The 18,915-nt window shown below is 35.4% G+C and overlaps 1 protein-coding gene and 1 long non-coding RNA gene across 8 annotated transcripts in view; one reads left to right on the top strand and one right to left on the bottom strand.

The window, feature by feature from the left end:
• NAB1 (NGFI-A binding protein 1) overlaps positions 1-18,696 on the top strand; it is a 46,676-nt gene extending 27,980 nt beyond the window's left edge. The window contains exons 5-8 of one of the 2 annotated variants that reach the window (XM_059928377.1): positions 9,962-10,051; positions 12,234-12,393; positions 14,497-14,613; positions 16,173-18,696. In XM_059928377.1, coding sequence (XP_059784360.1) covers positions 9,962-10,051; positions 12,234-12,393; positions 14,497-14,613; positions 16,173-16,261 — 456 coding nt within the window. In that variant the 3' untranslated portion in view covers positions 16,262-18,696. Of the gene's footprint in view, positions 1-9,961; positions 10,052-12,230; positions 12,394-14,496; positions 14,614-16,172 lie in introns of both variants that reach the window. The other variant, XM_059928376.1, reaches the window with a different exon arrangement.
• The window catches only part of LOC132369101 (uncharacterized), a 275,268-nt gene that overhangs the window by 23,583 nt on the left and 232,770 nt on the right, over positions 1-18,915 (bottom strand). For 4 of the 6 annotated variants that reach the window (XR_009504254.1, XR_009504255.1, XR_009504250.1 and 1 more), the window contains one exon: positions 4,926-4,982. The exons of 1 other annotated variant lie outside the window; for it this stretch is intronic. This is a non-coding gene — a long non-coding RNA (uncharacterized LOC132369101). Of the gene's footprint in view, positions 1-4,119; positions 4,207-4,925; positions 4,983-18,915 lie in introns of all 6 variants that reach the window. One more of the 6 variants, XR_009504251.1, reaches the window with a different exon arrangement.

An 18,915-nucleotide genomic window follows, 5' to 3' on the forward strand; every position in this document is an offset into this window, starting at 1 on the left:
AAGCCAGAGTTAATCTTCTAAAAACATAAATCCCTTTTCTTGCTTCAGTCTTTCCAGTGGCTTTCTACTGTGCCTAGAATAAAATCTACACTTTTTCCTGAGACATCTAAGACCCTGCATGATCTGACTCTGGCTTGCATCTCTAACCTCATCTGCTACCACACTTCCCCATTCTTACTGTGTCCCACCCAGCTCCACTGACCGACTTTCTGTTCCCGGAACATGTCAAACTCATTTGTGCCTCAGCCCTCTCTGTTCCTCCTCTGTAGATCTTCACATGGCTTCAGCTCATAGCAGAGAGTTTCCTCTGACTTTCCTGCTTCCCTTTCTAAAGAGGCACTGTTACCCTAACATCACATTAAGGCTCTTTGTCCTGGCTTGTTTTGTTTTCATAGCACTTACCAGTTTCTGAAATTATTATATATTTATTTTTAATTTATTTTTGGTCTGCCCCATTAGATGACAATAGAGCTCTTATCTGTCTATCCACTACTTTTACTTAGCTTATAATAGTGCCTTGCACTTAATAGAACTTAATAAAATCTGTTAGGTGAAATGATGAATGGCCATGGGTAAACATCTTTGACTTCTGAAAGCTTTAGCCCCAAGCAGTGGTTCTCAAAGAAGAGAAAAATGTTGTCCAAAACGAGCACCTTTTTTAAAATTGTGCTTATATTTGTAATCTGTCTCACTGTTAGCTCTGGAATAATGTTTAAGATGGGTTAGCCTCAGATACCACTCAAAAAATTTATTGAAATGACCTAAGGCCATTGAAAGAGCTAACTAGTGAAATAGTTTTCTCCTGTTGCATCTCAAGATAATGAGTAAGAGAGTATCCCTGTGGATTTAGCTGTTAGTGACTCTACCACTGAAGGGAAATTGGATAAACAAAGAAACTGCTAAAAGGCATGTGCCATTGGAGGATTTAGAGGAAGGAAGGTACAAAACCTACCCAATGGCCAGGAAAGGTAGGCAGCTACTAGGTTAGAAATTACGTCCACCTCTCTTTCTCACCATTGGCCCTCCATGTCATCATGACTCAAGCTGTTCTCACATTTAAGCCCTGGTTTGTCTAGCTTTAGAGGTCACTAGTGAACGTTGAAGTTTGAAATCATGAATCTCATGGACTCTTGGAGCTATAGTGTTTTCTTGTTAGGCTGTGTTGATGATAAGTCTTTCTGACCCTCTCAATGGCCCTGATCTGAAATGTAAACAAATTGCTTCTTGTATCCAGTTACAGTGTTGTGAGTTTCTTTTTAGGAGCTCACAATGTTAGGTTATAGCATTAGATGTGACCCTTCTAGTCCTTTATATTCCACTAGAGATAACTGAATTATAGTTCTATATGATTAGTTTGTTACTTTACTAGACATCACAAAGCCATTTGAACAGTTGCAGATTTAGAATTAAGATAATCAGTGTTTCCTTTTTCTGTGAATAACAATTCTAACCCTTCCTAAATAGACAAGTGACTAATCAACCCCAGGTGTCTGTAAATGTTCTTATAGACACTAAACTCTTGATTTGGTTCCCAGAAATGAATAGTGACTTTAGCTTTGAATTTAGGACAGTAGTTTACTTTTGTTGGTTTGTTTTAATTTTGTCTTGTTTTTGCTTAGTTTTTTAAAAAGTTTGTGTTTTGCAGAGCATCAGTATCTGCAAAATGTGTGTGTTATACGTGTGTGTATACCTACACATGTATATAGTGTAATGTGTAATCCTTTGCAAAATACACAATATTGGCATAAATGCTGTCTAAATTCTCTTGTGGTATACTCTAAGTCTAATTCGAGATACTGGAGCTGTTCATTTGGTTGTGGAAGCTGATACTGAGGTAGTTAGTATTGGTCATATAGGGTTACTACTCCACTAAGAAGATTTTTCACCAAGCGTTAGTACTTTATTTATGTCTACCTTCTCTGTGTCCACTGGGGAGGAGGAGAATTTCTGGCATGAGGAGAGATTAGAGGAGGCTTTATTGAGGAGATACCATCTGAGCTGGGTTTTAAAAGAAGGGTAGGATTTCAGAAGGTAGGGATGTGAGGTGGAGGGTGGAGGGGAGTTGCAAAGAAAGACTAGCATGGGCAAAGACACAGAGGTAAGAAAATACTGTGTGTTTAGAGAACAATGAGACCAGTTTGTCCAGAATATGTGGCTGACACAAAGGACAGTCATAAGTAAAACTACAAAGATTTTAGAATTCTTTGAACATACTGTTTGTCTTATTTGATTATTTGTTTTGTGATTCTTAGCTTATTATTAAGAAAAAGTAATATAAAAATAAACTTAAGCTTAGCCCATTGTAAAGCAGTATAAGATTCCTAATTACTAGGCTCAAATTAATGAGTCCTTTTTTCTCTTCCTTTTCATCTTTATTTTTCCAAAATCCTTGACAGCAACCAATGAGCATACATGCCAAGTTGCTAAGTTTTTTCAATCTTAAAAAGATCATTTTTATACCTACACATGTATATAGTGTAATGTGTAATCCTTTGCAAAATACACAAAATTAAAAAGATCATTTTTAAGATCAGAGAACAAAAAGAAATGTAATGTCCAGTAGATGAAATAGAAATAACTCAAAATAGACGGGTAAAGGAAAGAGAAACGTTTTCTTGTATGCCGTTTTCAGTGCATGAGTATACACTAAAAAAAATTAGTGCTTTGTTCAAGCTCAGTAGTTGTTTACTTATTGCTAAAGATGTATTTTCCTGATGTTTGTGAAGGGTTGGGTGGAATGAAATTTTAAAATCCTTGTCTTGTTTTTCTCCTCTTATTATATAGTAGGTTGTTCCTGCCCTAAGGATAGTTAACTATTTATTTGATTGTCATTGTTGTTGTTGTTGTTGTTTAATATCAGGATATATGTTGTGAAGTACTCAGGATAATCTCTTGTCCTTGAATAGTGCGCCTTCCTACAGGGCATGTAAGACATTAAAAAACATAGAGATTTTGAACTTTATAGTTCCTAGAATATATGAGATAGTCGATAGTCACAGAGGAAAAAGCCTGCTAACTTCGGGAGGCCTTATTAGGGTAGCCTGTCATTTGGAATGCAGCCTCTAAGGAAAGCCTCTTTAGCCCTATATGTCAGTACGTGAGGTTTGGGAATATCCTACTGAGGCTAGATGAATAGCTTGTCCACCTGGAATACAACCTTCTGTGTGAATCTGCTTTCAGCTAAACTGCAAATGGATTACGTTTATTCTTTTCTTTTTGATCAGAGGCCTCAAATCCAGCTCTGGGTCAGTTGTAGAAGTAACTGTTTTTTGGGGTTTTTTTGAAATAGCTGTTTTTATTGAATCTGTTGTATGCCTGTCCCTGCTAGGCATTTGAAATTATCACAGACCTTGTCTACTCTATATGGAGGCTTTATGATTTCCATTTACAGCCAAGGAGAGACTCAGAAAGGGCTTGGTAACCTGCCCAACTTTGCACATTGCAGTGGCAGAGCCAGGGCTTCAAATCTAGGTCTGACTTCTAAACTTCAAAGCAATACCACTCTCCTGGGTGCTAATGAGCATTCACAAAGCATCTTAGGTGTGAAAAACACTATCCGGATTATACCTTTCCTCCTGCTAGTACGGTAAGAAGGGCAAAGTGTGCACAGGATTGGTAGTCTTTGAAGAAGGGGAAAGAATCACAGTTATTTTCTAATGCAAGGAAGTTTAACAGTTATACATTTTGAGTAGAAAATTTAACAATATAAGTGACAAAATGTATTTAAATATAAGATACCACCATTTGACATACTCATTTTTTACAATGAAGAAAAACAGTGTGTTGGGAAGATAAACAATAAATCAAGAAAAATTAGTTTGATTTATTTATACTCTACCTGTGACAGAACATATTTAAGATGGCTTGACTACCAGTTAAAGGAGATGAAAAATCAAGAGCCAAAGTCCCTGGCTCTCTTGTCTTCCTCTCAGTTTTTTTAAAATTAGTTATAAGTGGATTCAGTTGATATCTTTTCTTTTTCATCAAGAACATCTCCTATGAACAAACCCTGTCATTGCCTCCGGTATAGTAAGTATTAGAAGAGAGGAAGGATGTGTAAAACAACCAGTCTCAGCCCTGGCGATGGTAGCTGACTAAATGGACGGTTACTGTTCATACCTCGTCTGTCAGTTTTCTTCGTTCACTGAAATTGCTGGAGACTAGGCAAAGAGATGAGAGGTGACAGCATTCTTCATCCTGTGTGGGCTGGGAGTGCAAAGCAATCAGAGATAACTGGATGAAAGAAATGAAGTTTGTTAATAGAGACCAGAAAGTCAGAGAATCAGGGCTTGAAAAAGAAGGACTTAGAGGAAACATCTGCTAGCAGTTCCAGTGGGTTGGGGGTGGCAGAATGAGGAAGGGGGAGGGAAGAGGGTCAGAATACCCACCTACGCTGTTACTGAGCTTGTTGAAAAGAAAGCTGGTCTAATTTGATGTAGACTCTTCCCCTCTGGATCAGAAAAACAGAAGCATTACAGTCTGCTATTCATATAGAAAGTGGAGTAGAGAAAGGGAAAATGCACGTGTGAGGCCGAGAACATCTGTTGGAACAAGTTGTTTTAAAGATAGCTAAGCAGTGGTTTTAAAGCAACTTGCTAGTATTTGGTGGAAAGGATGAGGAGGAATGGGGGTGGAGACCAATGCGATGAGAGTAATTAGGTCATGAACAGCATCCCACCCTATATCTTTTATTTTCTCAGTGCTTAGACTCAGAGTCTCGTAAGGGAACACTGTGATTAATGGCAGCAGCCAAGAATATGACAAGAAGATAAATTGCTCATAGCATGGTACAGCTGGTTCCTGGGAAAAAAGCTTCAGAGACATATAAAAAGAGTCCTGCAGCAAACATAATGTGAAAGAGACCATTTTCTTGGGAATGTTCTCACTTTTATTTCTAAGTCATATATTTTGGAGTACAAACCTACTTTATATGTCATGAAGTGATAGCTACTCAGTCCAGTAGTCTTTCCATCCACGATGAACTGTCAAAGATTGAGAGAAAATCAGAATGAGTAATGTACCCAGTTGCAGAGAGACTACTGATCTGTGTTATTTATTGTTATTTATTTCTCATTGCATGCTTGTATTTCTCTTTATTAATGACGGAGCAGTGTCCATTTTCTAAAAACTTTTGCATGTAGAGCTTGAAGTTCCCCCTTCCGGCTTTTCAATATTCTCATGGTTAATAATCCTGATAATTATGCCACCATATATTTGTATAGCAATGTATAATTTTTCAAGCTTTATTATTTGCATTACTTAATTTAATCCCCACAAATCTCCATTGGGCAGTTAAGCTATGTTTTAATCTCCGTTTAAAAACTGGGAACACTGGAAATAATGAGGTTAACTTTCTTGCCTGAGATTACACTTCTGGTTCCTAACATGAGAAGATTAGATCACTCCTTTCTCCTTCTGCAAACTCCATCAAAGATAGTATTGAGATATTCGAGCTCCTGGGGGTTCCGGCCTGGGCTCACTCCACTCAGGGCCTGATGGGCTGGAACTCTCCAATGTGGTTCTCCAACCCTGACCTTACCCCAGGTTCCACAGTCAGTGCATCTGCCTACCAGAGGTCTCACCAGCAGCAGATCAGACTCAATATGTCCCCAACGAAATTCATCAACTTTCTGCTCTCTCCTCAAACCTCCTGGTCTTGAGTTTCTGATTCTAGTGAATGTTATCACCAAACTCCCAGTTGCCAAAGCCATAGCTCAGGAATTCATGTATTTCTCTGTTGCATCTGCCATTGTGTGGGACTAGGCCACTAGTCTCTGTCTTCACTACAGCCCTCTAACCACCATCCTGGACCCCCCTCCCCCAGTACATTATCCCCATCTCATTCTGATTGGGTTTTGTAATGCAGATCTGATTAGTCTTTTCCCTAGATCTTCAAGGACTTCTGTATGCATTTAGGATAAAATCTAAAATTCTTAACATGACTTACAAGGCCTCATAGAATTTGGCCCTGGGTTTCCAGCTTCTCAGACCACTCCCTCTTAGTGTATTCCCTGTTACCTATATTACTGTATTAAGTATTTTCCAGTTTCTCAAGGGTATCTTGTTCTTTTTGCCTCTAGGCCTTTATATAAAGCTGCTCTCTTTCCCTAGAGATCTCTTTTCTTTCAAGTCTCAGCCAAGACATCATGCCCTCTGGAAAGCCTTCCCTGACACAGTGACTCCCCTGTGCTCTGGATCTCTTTGTCCATTTCCCTTTCTGCACTGTATTTGTCAGGAGGGCAGGAGTCATTGTATCCCCATCACTGAGTTCAGAGGATAGAACCTGTTAGGCAAACAAGATTGAGTGAATAAACAAGTGTTTCTAGATCTCCATTGTTTTTTCACTAAAATAGTTCCCCACCAATATAGTCAATATTCTCTTGGTGGTTTTAGTGTTAAATGCCTAGCTCATTCTCTAAGATAGCTATACTATGTAAATATTCCTAAAATTTATCTTATTCCCCCTGTATCACAGAAATATAGTAATATCACTTACAGCATGCTATTGTTTTACTTTGATTAAATCTGGTGGCTTTTTGGGTTAACTTAATAAGTATCAGTAACAAACATTTATTGGGTTAATTTCTGCATGCCAAGCATTATGCTGAGTGTTTTTCAAGAATTTTTTGCTTCTTTAAAATTGTTCTGAAGTTAGCTGGGTACTGTGGTTATCCCCATTTTAAAAAATTTTCTTAAAGAATTTTTTCAAATTTATTTAAAAAATTATTTTTTATACAGTTTTTAAAGGTTGCTTTCCATTTAGAGTTATCATAAAATATTGGCTGTATCCCCGTGTTTTACAATACATCCTTGAGTCTGTCTTACACCCAAGAGTTTGTACCTTTACTCCCCACCCCTATATTATGCCCCCACCAACTGGTAACCACTAGTTTGTTCTCTGTATCTATGAATCCGCTTCTTTTTTGTTATATTCACTAGTTTGTTATATTTTCTTAGATTCCACATATAAGTGATACACAGTATTTGTCTTTCTCTGTCTGACTTACTTAGCATAATGCTCTCCACATCCATCCATGTTGCTGCAAATGGCAAAATTTCATTCTTTTTAATGGCTGAGTAATATTCCATTGTATATATATACCACATCTTCTTTATCCATTCTTCTGTTGGTAGACACTTAGGTTGCTTCTATATCTTGGCAATTGTAAATAATGCTGCTATGAACATTGGGGTGCATGTATCCTTTCGAATATGTAAGCAGGAGTGGAAGTGCTGGGTCATATGGTAGTTCTATACTACAAAGCTACAGTAATCAAAACAGTATGGTATTGGCACAAAAATAGACACGTAGATCAATGGAATAGGATAGAGAGCCCAGAAATAAACCCACACAGTTATGGCCAATTAATCTACGAGAAAGGAGAGAAAAGACAGTCTCTTCAGTAAGTGGTGCTGGGAAAACTGGACAACTACATGTAAAAGAATGAAATCAGAACATTCTCTAACACCATATACATCAATAAGCTCAAAATGGATTAAAGACCTAAATGTAAGACCGGATACTATAAAATTCCTAGAAGAAAACACAGGCAGAACACTCCTTGACATAAATCACAGCAATATTTTTTTGGATCTGTCTTCTAAAGTAAAGGAAATAAAAGAAATGCCTCTATGTACTGTTGTGAGTCTCATAAAGGTGGCAACTCAAGGGTTTTGTGATTTTAGCATAGGCTTTGAAGCTAATCTCTGTAGCTGTAAAATGAGGGAAACCCAGGGTTGTTTGTGTGAGGATTAAATGAGACAATATAAGTAAATTACAGAACATATTCAGGAACTGGTTCATTGTAGGCACCTGAAAAATGATAGCTGCTCTTATTGATGTTGTTTTCTAAATCTCCTACTAGCTTACCTCACTGAACTTTAGAACTTAAATTAAAGGAGAGTTTGTTAAAGATAAAGCTGGATTTTTAGGCCTAAGTAAATTCTTAGGAGAAAAATGGAATGACTAAGAAAAGTGAACTTTTCATTTAGATTTCAAGTGTATACACCTGTATAAAATTCATTCTAGCTCAGTTAATGATTATATTCTATACATTCCTCAAAGTCTGGGGTCCTTGGTCTTGTAGGGGCCTAGAAAGGTGGCTATTTTTAATAATTTTAAGAGGCTGATTGTATAACCCACCATGGAGCTACATAAGACTATTTCAAGATATTAAATTTATTTGCTCTTGATTCTAATTATTTTATTTCATGTCTTTGAATTTTAAAAAATGGGAAGTTAATTATTACTTAGGAAATGAATTTTGGTAGATGAAGTATTTGAAAACATGAGATTTGCAGTGGAGAAATACTTTTTTGAAAAGACCCCAGTGGGGAAAATCTTTGAACCAGTGTTTCATTTTTCAAATAAGGTACATATTTTGTTATTATTACAACTTTTTCTGCTCTGTTATTATATAACAACTTCAGTTTTTCATTATTCACCCTTTGCTACAAATATACAGCTTTATCAAACAAGGAGAGAAATGTTTTGGAGGTTAATGACAATGTCTTTGAGGGTTCCTTGAGTAGTTTTCAGTAAAGTTAGTAAAACCACGTTATCATGATGTTTGTAGTTATAAATTTCATGTGGAGCACTAAACAGGCCAAAAAAAGACTTAATAAAATTAGTAAACGGATTTGCATATATATATGTGTGTGTGTGTGTGTGTGTGTGTATGGTATAAAATGGAAATAATTTAAGTTGAAGTGTTGTGCAGGAGTACAGTGCCCCAAGTACACTCTACTTAATATAAGAATATACTTAGAATATACTTATGTTTAATATAAGAATATACTATTTAATATAAGAATACATATAAATAAGAATATATAAGAATACATACTGATACTCAGCAGTTATTGTATGCTAAAGGCAATATCTCATTTACTTTAGCTCACAACAACCCTAATAGATAGGTTCTCTTATCCTTATTATTCATATGAAGGAACTAAAGTTCAGAAAGGTTAAGTTACTCATCCAGTGTCATGTAGCTAGTAAGTGGTGGTGGAATCGGAACACAAGTGCAGGTCTTTCTAATTCCAAAGCCCTATCGCCTGTCCTTTGAACTGGTAAAGGAGAAATCACAAGTCAGCATGGAAGAATTCTGCAGAAATTCAGGTTGGGAATTTACTTTGGACTTTTACCACATTACATATAACAAAATAAATTCCAGATGGGATAGAGTTAAATTTAAAAAACAAAAGAAACAATAAAATAAAGCTTTAGAAAACTAGAGGGTAGATTTGAGTACTTCTCAAATCTCTAAAGGAGAATGTCTATTTGAATTGTATAGTAATAGAAGAAATCACAAAGTAAAATATAAGTATATACAACTATAGTATACAAAATTAAAAATTTTTTTGATTATCAAAACAAAAGTATAAATTGGCAACAATTAAGAAAACAACACCCAGTACTGGCAAGGAAAACTGTCATATATTGCTTATGATACAATAAAGGCCCTTGAGTAACATATGTAAAGGACATAAAAATGTTCATCCCTTTGCACTAATTCTACTTCTGGGAACCTATTGTATTAGATCATCTAAACTATGGAAAATGCTGTCTCCATGAAAATATTTTTGCAGTGTTTTTCATAAAACCAAAAATAAGGCAAATAATCTAAATGCCCAATATGAAGATAGTGATTAAATTGTCAAACCACCAGATGAAATGTTATATAATCATTATTATCAATGATCATAAAATCTGTGTTCCAGTGTAAAACACTGTGGATGTATAAACTTTTTAATCTTTTTCATTTATGTTTTTATTGAGGCTACAACTGTAGAAATAAGGTAATTGTACCTTGAGAGACTGAAATGAAGTATTGTGCATTAAAATCTTAATCATGATTATTCAGGTAATAGGATTACGGTGGATTTCTTTACTTCATTTTCTGAGTTTTTGATAATATGGTTATTTTAAAGTAAAAAGGACATATTCTTTGACCCACAGGATGGGTTTACAGATTTCCAGGACTCTGTGCAGACACTCTTCCAGCAGGCTAAAGCTAAGAGTGAGGAACTCGCTGCTCTTAGTTCACAGGTAACGTCAACCACCAGTTACTATTTCATAACAGCATCTGTAGGTTAAAAAACAAATGGCTGCTTCGACTAGCTTCAGTTTTAAATTCAGTTTCATCCAAAGACTGAATTTATTTCTGGTTGTTTTTACAATGTCATCTGATCCACAGCTGTATCAGTAAGATAGCAGTATCAACTAGGTTTAGTTTGCTTTGTGAGCAGAACCTGACATCTGCTACTTATTTATTCTTTGAAGTTTTGTAGGAATTAATACAGATTCTCTACTTAAGAAAGAAGCAACTTGATACCAGGAAAACAGCCATGTTGATTATGTGTGTAATACAACTCTGAGATAAAATAGTTCTCAATAAAATATTAATAGTCAACATTGTAGCTATTGTTGAATCATTTCAATTCATGTATAATGAAAAATTAATATGTAGCTTCAGGTGCTTTTGCTGCTAAGTTATTTAATCGTGTACACAGAAATTAACATTTTAAAAAGTCATTTTTGCCTTTTAGAAAGTACTGTAAGTTTTATTCCTGTTGATCTTCTCACTAGTGACTGCTTTTGGTCAGATTTAGTAGTGCCAAGTTTTGTGTTTTCACGTTAAGAGGATGAAAAATACATTTCCCCCTCAGAAATCTTATTGAAATTTTATTAATTAATTAGTAACAAATTTAAATGAATTGAAGTTATGGTTCCTTTTGATCTCATTTATTTATTTATTTTTAACATCTTTATTGGAGTATAATTGCTTTACAATGGTGTGTTAGTTTCTGCTGTGTAACAAAGTGAATCAGCTATACGTATACATACATCCCCATATCCCCTCCCTCTTGCGTCTCCCTCCCACCCTCCCTATCCCACCCCTCTAGGTGGTCACAAAGCACCGAGCTGATCTCCCTGTGCTATGCGGCTGCTTCCCACTAGCTATCTATTTTACATTTGGTAGTGTATATATGTCCATGCCACTCTCTCACTTCATCCCAGCTTACCCTTCCTCCTCCCCGTGTCCTCAAGTCCATTCTCTACGTCTGCATCTTTATTCCTGTCCTGCCCCTAGGTTCTTCAGAACCTTTTTTTTTTTTTTAGATTCCGTATATATGTGTTAGCATACGGTATTTGTTTTTCTCTTTCTGACTTACTTCACTCTGTATGACAGACTCTAGGTCCATCCACCTCACTACAAATAACTCAATTTCATTTCTTTTTATGGCTGAGTAATATTCCATTGTATATATGTGCCATATCTTCTTTATCCATTCGTTTATTTGATTCAGAATAATAGTATAAGCTTTTATCCTATTCTATGAGTTAATATATTTCACCTATTGATTTTTACTACTGTGAATCAGGATTGTTTGTAACACATATATAGTTTTATATAGTAGATGCCTTGTATTGCTCTTCTATATAGCATGGCAGTGATTCCTATCTGTGTATTTTGACTATTACCTCCTTGGAAGAATATCACTGCTTTGACTACCATAGGTATTATCACACATAGGTAATTTAGAGCAGTGCATAGAGAAGGGACTTAGAGAACACATGCAGAGATAAATTTATATGTCAGCCAACTAATTGTGTACTTTAAAACATGTCTTTTTATGATGGGTTGGAAAATACTTCAGTTTCATTCCACGATGGAGGTGAAGATCCTCGTCGGCACGGATATTTTTCTGCATAATTTGCATTGCTTAATTTTAGAGGGAGGTGTGTTTGTCTTGTTCTTCTAGACAGCCGTTTTACACCTTTTCTCCCCCAAATATACTGTCATCATATCAGAGTTTGTGTACTGGCAGATCCTAAAATAAAAATGCCAAGACTTTGCCCTGTGTTTTAGAAGCAGTTTATAACAGATGTTGCTGTTGCTCTGAGGTTCCTTTTTTAAAAAATCTTTAAAAGGACTCGGTATCTTAGAAAACAAAGCTAAGGTTATTTTGCTTTTGAGCTAGAATGGAATTCTCTTTATAGGATTGAGCAGAAAGCTTTTTTCCTTTTGTACAAAATCTAACATTCTGTGTTTTAACATGATGATATAGACATCAGTGCATATTTATGGAACGTGTATACCACATGAAGTATGAACTAATTTTAATGACTACTAACTATATTTGCTGCAGTCTGAAATTGGCATCTTTAAACCATTAAAAAATCTAGAATGTTTTAGTTACTTTATTTTCACTTTACTTACTAGCAGCCTGAAAAGGTGATGGCAAAGCAGATGGAGTTCCTTTGCACCCAAGCTGGCTATGACAGACTGCAGCATGCTGAAAGAAGACTGTGTGCAGGACTTTACAGGCAAAGCTCAGAAGAGCACAGCCCTAATGGCTTGACTTCTGATAATGCTGATGGACAAGGTACATCTTTCGAGTGACCCACACCTTTAGAGCCAGCTACTCTGTGTACTTCAAAGGGAAACAAAAAATTGCTGATTTTTTAAACTTGATATTTTATGGAGATTATTTTGTAGGTTCTCTATCAAAATTAATTTTTAAATTGTCCCTTTTTCTAAAAAGGAAAGAATTCTTCCTGCAAATATAACTTGTAGAGTTTTTTTTTAACCTTATTATCCCTAAACAATAGCTGGCACATGTGATTGACATGTATTTTGTAGAGGGTGGATGGGAATGGGAGATGTAAACAGTACAGATCATTTTTCCTGAAGAAATGGATTCCATGGGAGATGTTTATCATTTTTTAAAAGATTAAAACTTTGGATTTTTTTAGACTTCATAAACAGATTTGTCTGAAATTTATAACATTTGGTTCCTAAGAGAATGTGGTGACTGCTTCTAAAGTACTATGACAGAGTACAGAGATTTGAAGAGACAGTATAAGAATGGAGAGACCTGTAGAAATTTTGTCTTCTTTCAGGCTTCACATTAGCCTGTAGTCCCTAGGAAAATATTTTGTGTGGTGTATACTTTGGAAATTGTTCTCTTAAACTCAGGTGTAGAAAGTTTTGATTCATGAGCATTTTTACCATTTTAAAAATTATTTCATTTTTTTTGTATCCACATGTGAAGAAAATCCCAAGTCATTGTCATTCACTCATTCAACAGATTTTTTTTTAGTATCTCCTATGTGCCAGGCACACTTCTAGGCACTGAAAATGCAGCAGTGAATAAGATAAAGTCTCTGCTCCCTTGGAGCTTGCACTTGAGTGGAGGGAGATGTATAGCATATAGGTATAGAAATAGATCCTCTAGTTTCAAATAGTGATAGTGTTTGAAGAGAAACAATTTTGTAGGACTTTTTTTTTAATGTATTATTATACTTTTTTCAGAGAGTGGTTACTGTAGTCAAAAAAATAAGATTTCTTTCTAAGTAAGAATACCATCTTAACCAGCATTCTTCAACTATAGAGTAAAACATTACACATCAGCAGATCAGAGTACTGGCAAAGAACGTTCTTCCTTTTTAAAATATTACAGAAACTTTTTAGTGGAAGTCTTGTTTAACTTCTCCAGTCATCCTTGACAGTTAAGACTGGAGTTAAGGGACTTCCCTGGTGGCGCAGTGGTTAAGAATCAGCCTGCCAGTGCAGGGGACACGGGTTCGAGCCCTGGTCTGGGGAGATCCCACATGCCGTGGAGCAACTAAGCCCATGCGCCACAGCTGCTAAGCCTGTGCTCTAGAGCCTGTGAGCCACAACTACTGAGGCACTTGCGCCTGGAGCCCGTGCTCTGCAACAAGAAAAGCCACCACGAGAAGCCCGCACACTGCAATGAAGAGTAGCCCCCGCTCGCCGCAACCAGAGAAAGCCTGTGCGCAGCAATGAAGACCCAACACAGTCAAAAATAAATTAATTAATTAGTTAATTTTTTTAAAAAAAAGACTGGAGTTAAGATGCAAAGGCATTAATGAAAGATTTGATGCCTCTAATTTGTGACCCCAGGATAATCCAGTGTAGGGCAACAATTTCCTAAGTATGATGGATTTAGGTTTATGATAGAGTATGATTTGGCATATGAAACCTTTTTTACCATATCTGTTCTAATTACATTTTTTCGTGGATTTGCCATAGGTTTTGTTGTTGTTGTTGTTCTAGTAATGGGCAATTGGCTTGAAGCCATCTCTGTCTCTGTAGTATTTGTTGTTATGTGGTTAATGACCTGCCTTGGTAAAATGGTTGCACTAGTAAGAAAATGCCCTACAGAGGTGATGCATTATCTGCCAGAGTTGGAGTGCATACTGGAAATCTCAGTCTTTTGTTTAGTTTGTGATTAGCTCTTCAAAATGTCCTGGCAGAATGGTAAATCTTGAGACTAGTATGAGTTGCCATTTTCCTCCTAAACTATTATTTTAGATATTTCTCCAGCTATTTAAATTCTTCAGTGCCTGTTGACTTTCCTTACTTATTTCCTAAGGAGTGTTCAGACGATTTGTGAAAACTTATTTTTAAGAAAAACCATGATGTGTCTTTAATTACTCATACTGCTTTTTTTTCTTTTCATTAGGCGAAAGACCTTTGAACCTCCGAATGCCTAATTTACAGAACAGACAACTCCATCATTTTGTGGTGGATGGGGAGCTGAGTAGACCTTACTCCAGTGAGGCGAAGTCCCACTCATCAGGTGAGAATGTGGGATGTGATTAGAGGGAGTAATATTTGAATAAAACATCTTTCTATTCTAATCTCCTAACTTCCACTGTCCCCCTCCTTAAAAAAGGGTCATTACTAATAATGTTACTAGTCCGTTTTCTCCCCTTGGAAATAGTAGATTGCCATATTAATAGCCAGTCTTTTTGAGAACATGATATTCCAAAGGACTGACAGGGAAAAGCTCTTGAAGATTGAGATCATTTTGATTAGCTATTACATGAATGGTGACTTTATACACAGTTCTGAACCAGATAATAAATGGCTGGTTTCAGGTATGTAATTCCCTTTTCCAGCCTTTCATAATATGAAATTGGTGGACTGTATGTTTGCTGTCCTGCTAAGAAAACCTTGTGTACCAAAATCTAAACTTTTCATGCAGCTGCATTTGGGGGATGATATTTGTATTTCAGAAGTAAACTGAACTCCGTAAAAGGACAAACTGTTCCTTATTATAGTTTGGTGTTTTCATGTTTTTATCCAAGTAAAGTGAGTTATACAGACTTAAAGTATTAGACACCAACACCATTTGAAAGAATCTGGTATCATCCAATCTTTGAGTTAAAGTAACTTTAGGAGTTACTTGAAGTCAGTTGTTTCATCTGTAAAATAGAAATAATTTCTGCCTCATAGAATAGTTATGAGGATTAAACAAGATAGCCTATATGAATTGCCTGGCTGATAGGAACTCAGTAAATGGTAGCTACTATTTTTATTCCTTTTCTTATGCTGAATTTCTGTATAGAGAGGGAAATTCATAAAGTGAACTGCCTAATTTCAGATAAGCTATTAATGTTGGTTACTTTTCTAGAATCCTTTTTAAAGTGTGTGGGTGTGTGTGTGTGTATCCCCCAGTATTAGTACTTCATGTAAATATTACATTTTATTGTCATTCTATAGTATTTGTTTGAGGTTGAAATAATTATTCATGTAACTTGGAGGAATGAGTCCTTAAGAAAATAGAATCTTCATTCTTTTATCCCTGTTTCTCCCACCTTAAGGTTTCATGGCTAGAGAAACTTTTAAAAATAGTTCATGTTTAAACATGGAAGTTTTCTTTCTGCCTCATGTCTTCATTGATAGTAAATATTTTAGACAGTAACTTTGTTGTATACGAGTGACCAGTTTTATTTTATATATTTTATGTATCACTTTGGACCAAGCATTAAATAAAAATCAGTAGGTTCTATATGCTGTGTGCTTTACATACATTTTATGATTTAAGTCTCATATCATCCTGTATAGATACTATCCCCATTTTATAGATGGAGACACTAAGGCTTAGAGAGGTGTGTAACTTGCCCAGAGATGTATACAGCTAGTAATTGGCAGAAATGGAATATAAATCCAGAATCCAAACTCTTAACCTCAACTCTGTAAACATAAAAATTTTATATGGAATTGCAGAGTCATGAATAGTTGATACTGCTTGCTTTGGAGTTTGGGGGTTTGTTTATAAGTTTGTTTGAGTTTGTTTTTTTGTGACCATTGATTTAAAGTATCAATACATTTTGTGTTCCTCTTTTTATTCAGAGCGCCTGGGGATTTTAAAAGACTACCCTCACTCAGCTTTTACTTTAGAAAAGAAAGTCATCAAAACAGAGCCTGAAGATTCAAGATAGCTATGATTCTCCCACTGTTCTCTGGAAATGGCATCAGATTTAAGGATAATGCTCCATCATAGAAATAAGCCTTAATAACCAATGTTGCCTCATTCAGCACAAACAGATTTCATAGCCAAAGCTTAAGGACTGATCCAGTAATCTGTGGAAACCAGGAAGACAAAACTACAGCCACAAAAGAAAATTAAGAGAATGTTACAATCTGTAACAGAAATACTGATCCACATTCCTCTGTAAGTCATTTTATGTGGAAAGGCTTACAAATTAATATTGTAAGCATTAATTATTTAAGAATGTACAATGTATTTGTATAATTTATAGAAGTAAAATCTAGATGTTGAGACCTGTTTGGGCCAATAGGTGTGGATACAGTTTATCTTACTTGAAATTTCATTGTCTACTTTGTGTGTTTTGCGTAAATATTATTGTATGTCAGAGTTTAGAATCTTTGCAGTCATAAAAAAGAAAGTTTAAGTGATGTAGTTATTGGCAAAGTTGCAATGACTTTGGAAAAAATGGAAAGCAAATACTCAATTTAAGTCAGGAAAATGTTGTAGATTTAATATCTGATAAAACTGATATTGTTTAATAGGAAATGTGTCATTTCTTAGTAGTCAAATGCCATTTTTACTGGCTTAATTAGGCACATAGTTAATAAATACTGGAGTAAGGTCAAAAAAGTGAGCAATAGAGTAGAAAAACCTCTCTTACCTAGTTGACCCAGGTTGCATTTTATAATAGCTACTTAAGGTATAACAAAAATAGGAAGCTATTAGTTGGACAGAGAACTAGAAACAAGTGGACAGATGTGTAAAAGCCTTGACTTAAAATTATTATTTCAGAATGTGTTATATAGATTAAGACATAGTAAGTTAATCCTAAATGTGATAAGGATGGTGACTGTTAACAAAGGCTATAATATATAGTAGAGTAAGTACTGTTTTATATCCAGAAATTCTCTACACACCAGAGTCAGAGAAGCTAGATGGCTCTCCCTGGGGAATGTCTTCCCATGCAGACCATCACAAGTTTAGACAATCAGTGCATCCACATTTGCAGGCATATCTCTATGGAGGTTTAGTTGACACATATTATTTATTTTACAATTTCATTTTCGTATACTTTTCAGATTTATGAATGCAGTTTTTTCTTAAAACTCATTTTAACTTGAAAATCTGTTTTAATTCTCCCTATTTAATTAATGGGTTGTATGCCTATATATGAGGGTGTGCTTAAATGTTAATAACATACTTGCATACTTACTAGAATTTCACATTGGAATCCATAGTGAAAAACAAATACTACTTCTACCAATTTACATTTTTTTCTGTTGGTTTAAGAGATGATGTTTGACAGCTTTACCTACTTCCTCCAGATTCATCTAAACCCAGATATTGCTGAGAAGAGTGTATTGACTTGGAATATGTGTTTTTTGTGTTGTTTTCGGTTCTGCTCTAGGTCATAACTATGAAAAAATATTAAGTTATAATCTGTTATACTAAAATTCATCAGCCAAATGTTAGATGAAATGTCTGCACTGTAGTCTCTGATCACTGTCACATATATAATTCCTTTTTCATTTTGATTTGTAGAATAGCTTTACAGTAGAAACACCAGTAAACAACTTTTATACTATTAAAAGGCTTTTTTCCCTTCCTAAATGTTTTAATTGTACCATAGTGTTTTGCCCACTGAAGAAGCTTTTTATGGACCTTGCAACTTTGTTGCTAGCTTGAGGTTGATTATTGTGATTGTATTGTTCACTGTGCGTAGAAATAGTATGAATACGATTTACATAGATTGTTCAGTTTTTAATATTAGCCATAGAACTGGTTAGTATCTCAGTAGTTTCATGAAACGTTTCCTGTATTCTAATCTATTTTGAGAAATTCTGTGGGTTTTTTTAAAATTGTGTCTATGGTTCAAGTTTGTAGATTTTAATAAGCAAAAATTTTTAAAGATGTGGTAATCTTCCAACTAATATTTATCTGTCTTTCATGACCGCACAAACTGCATCTTTAAATCCATAAATAAGTTTCCTTAAGTATCATACTTTTCTGGTCTTTCATGCTTAGTGATAAGGGGGAAGCACAAGAAAAATTTCAGTAGAATACAGTTTTTATTTTGTAAACACTAATGTATTAAACTTGCTATACATTGAAGCAAATAATATATATTTTTATTTGAATTGTATATATGAATTGGATGTTATAACTAGTTGATTGTTTTCATTGTGTTAGAGGTATTTTCACTGAACAAGGTCAATTGGTTACCTCAGTATTACAACCAATATAGTCCAAGGGACCATTTCTCCCCAAGTCTGTTTTGTACTTTATTACGTGAAGTCTGCGTTTCTGTGACTATTAAAGCTGTTGGTGAGGTGGGATGAGTGCAGTTGCTTCCTGTGGCAATAAAGACTTTGTGTGCCCCACGTATCTCTGTTTATAGAGCTTTCTGCATAGCACTCCTCACAGTACTATTAGCCTACCTGTCTCCCCTCTCTCATTTGGTCTGGGCTTGAGTGTTAGGGGCCAGGGGCTTATACCTTAAGACTAAATATTATTGTCAACTACCTTCATTTTTATAAAGTTATTTGGCAGACAGGTACTCTGGTCTGTCAGAGAGAGAATTTGGTTTATTTTGTTCTCACTTAA

Source organism: Balaenoptera ricei, chromosome 7, assembly GCF_028023285.1.
Source record: "Balaenoptera ricei isolate mBalRic1 chromosome 7, mBalRic1.hap2, whole genome shotgun sequence".
NCBI classification, from domain to species: Eukaryota; Metazoa; Chordata; class Mammalia; order Artiodactyla; family Balaenopteridae; genus Balaenoptera; species Balaenoptera ricei.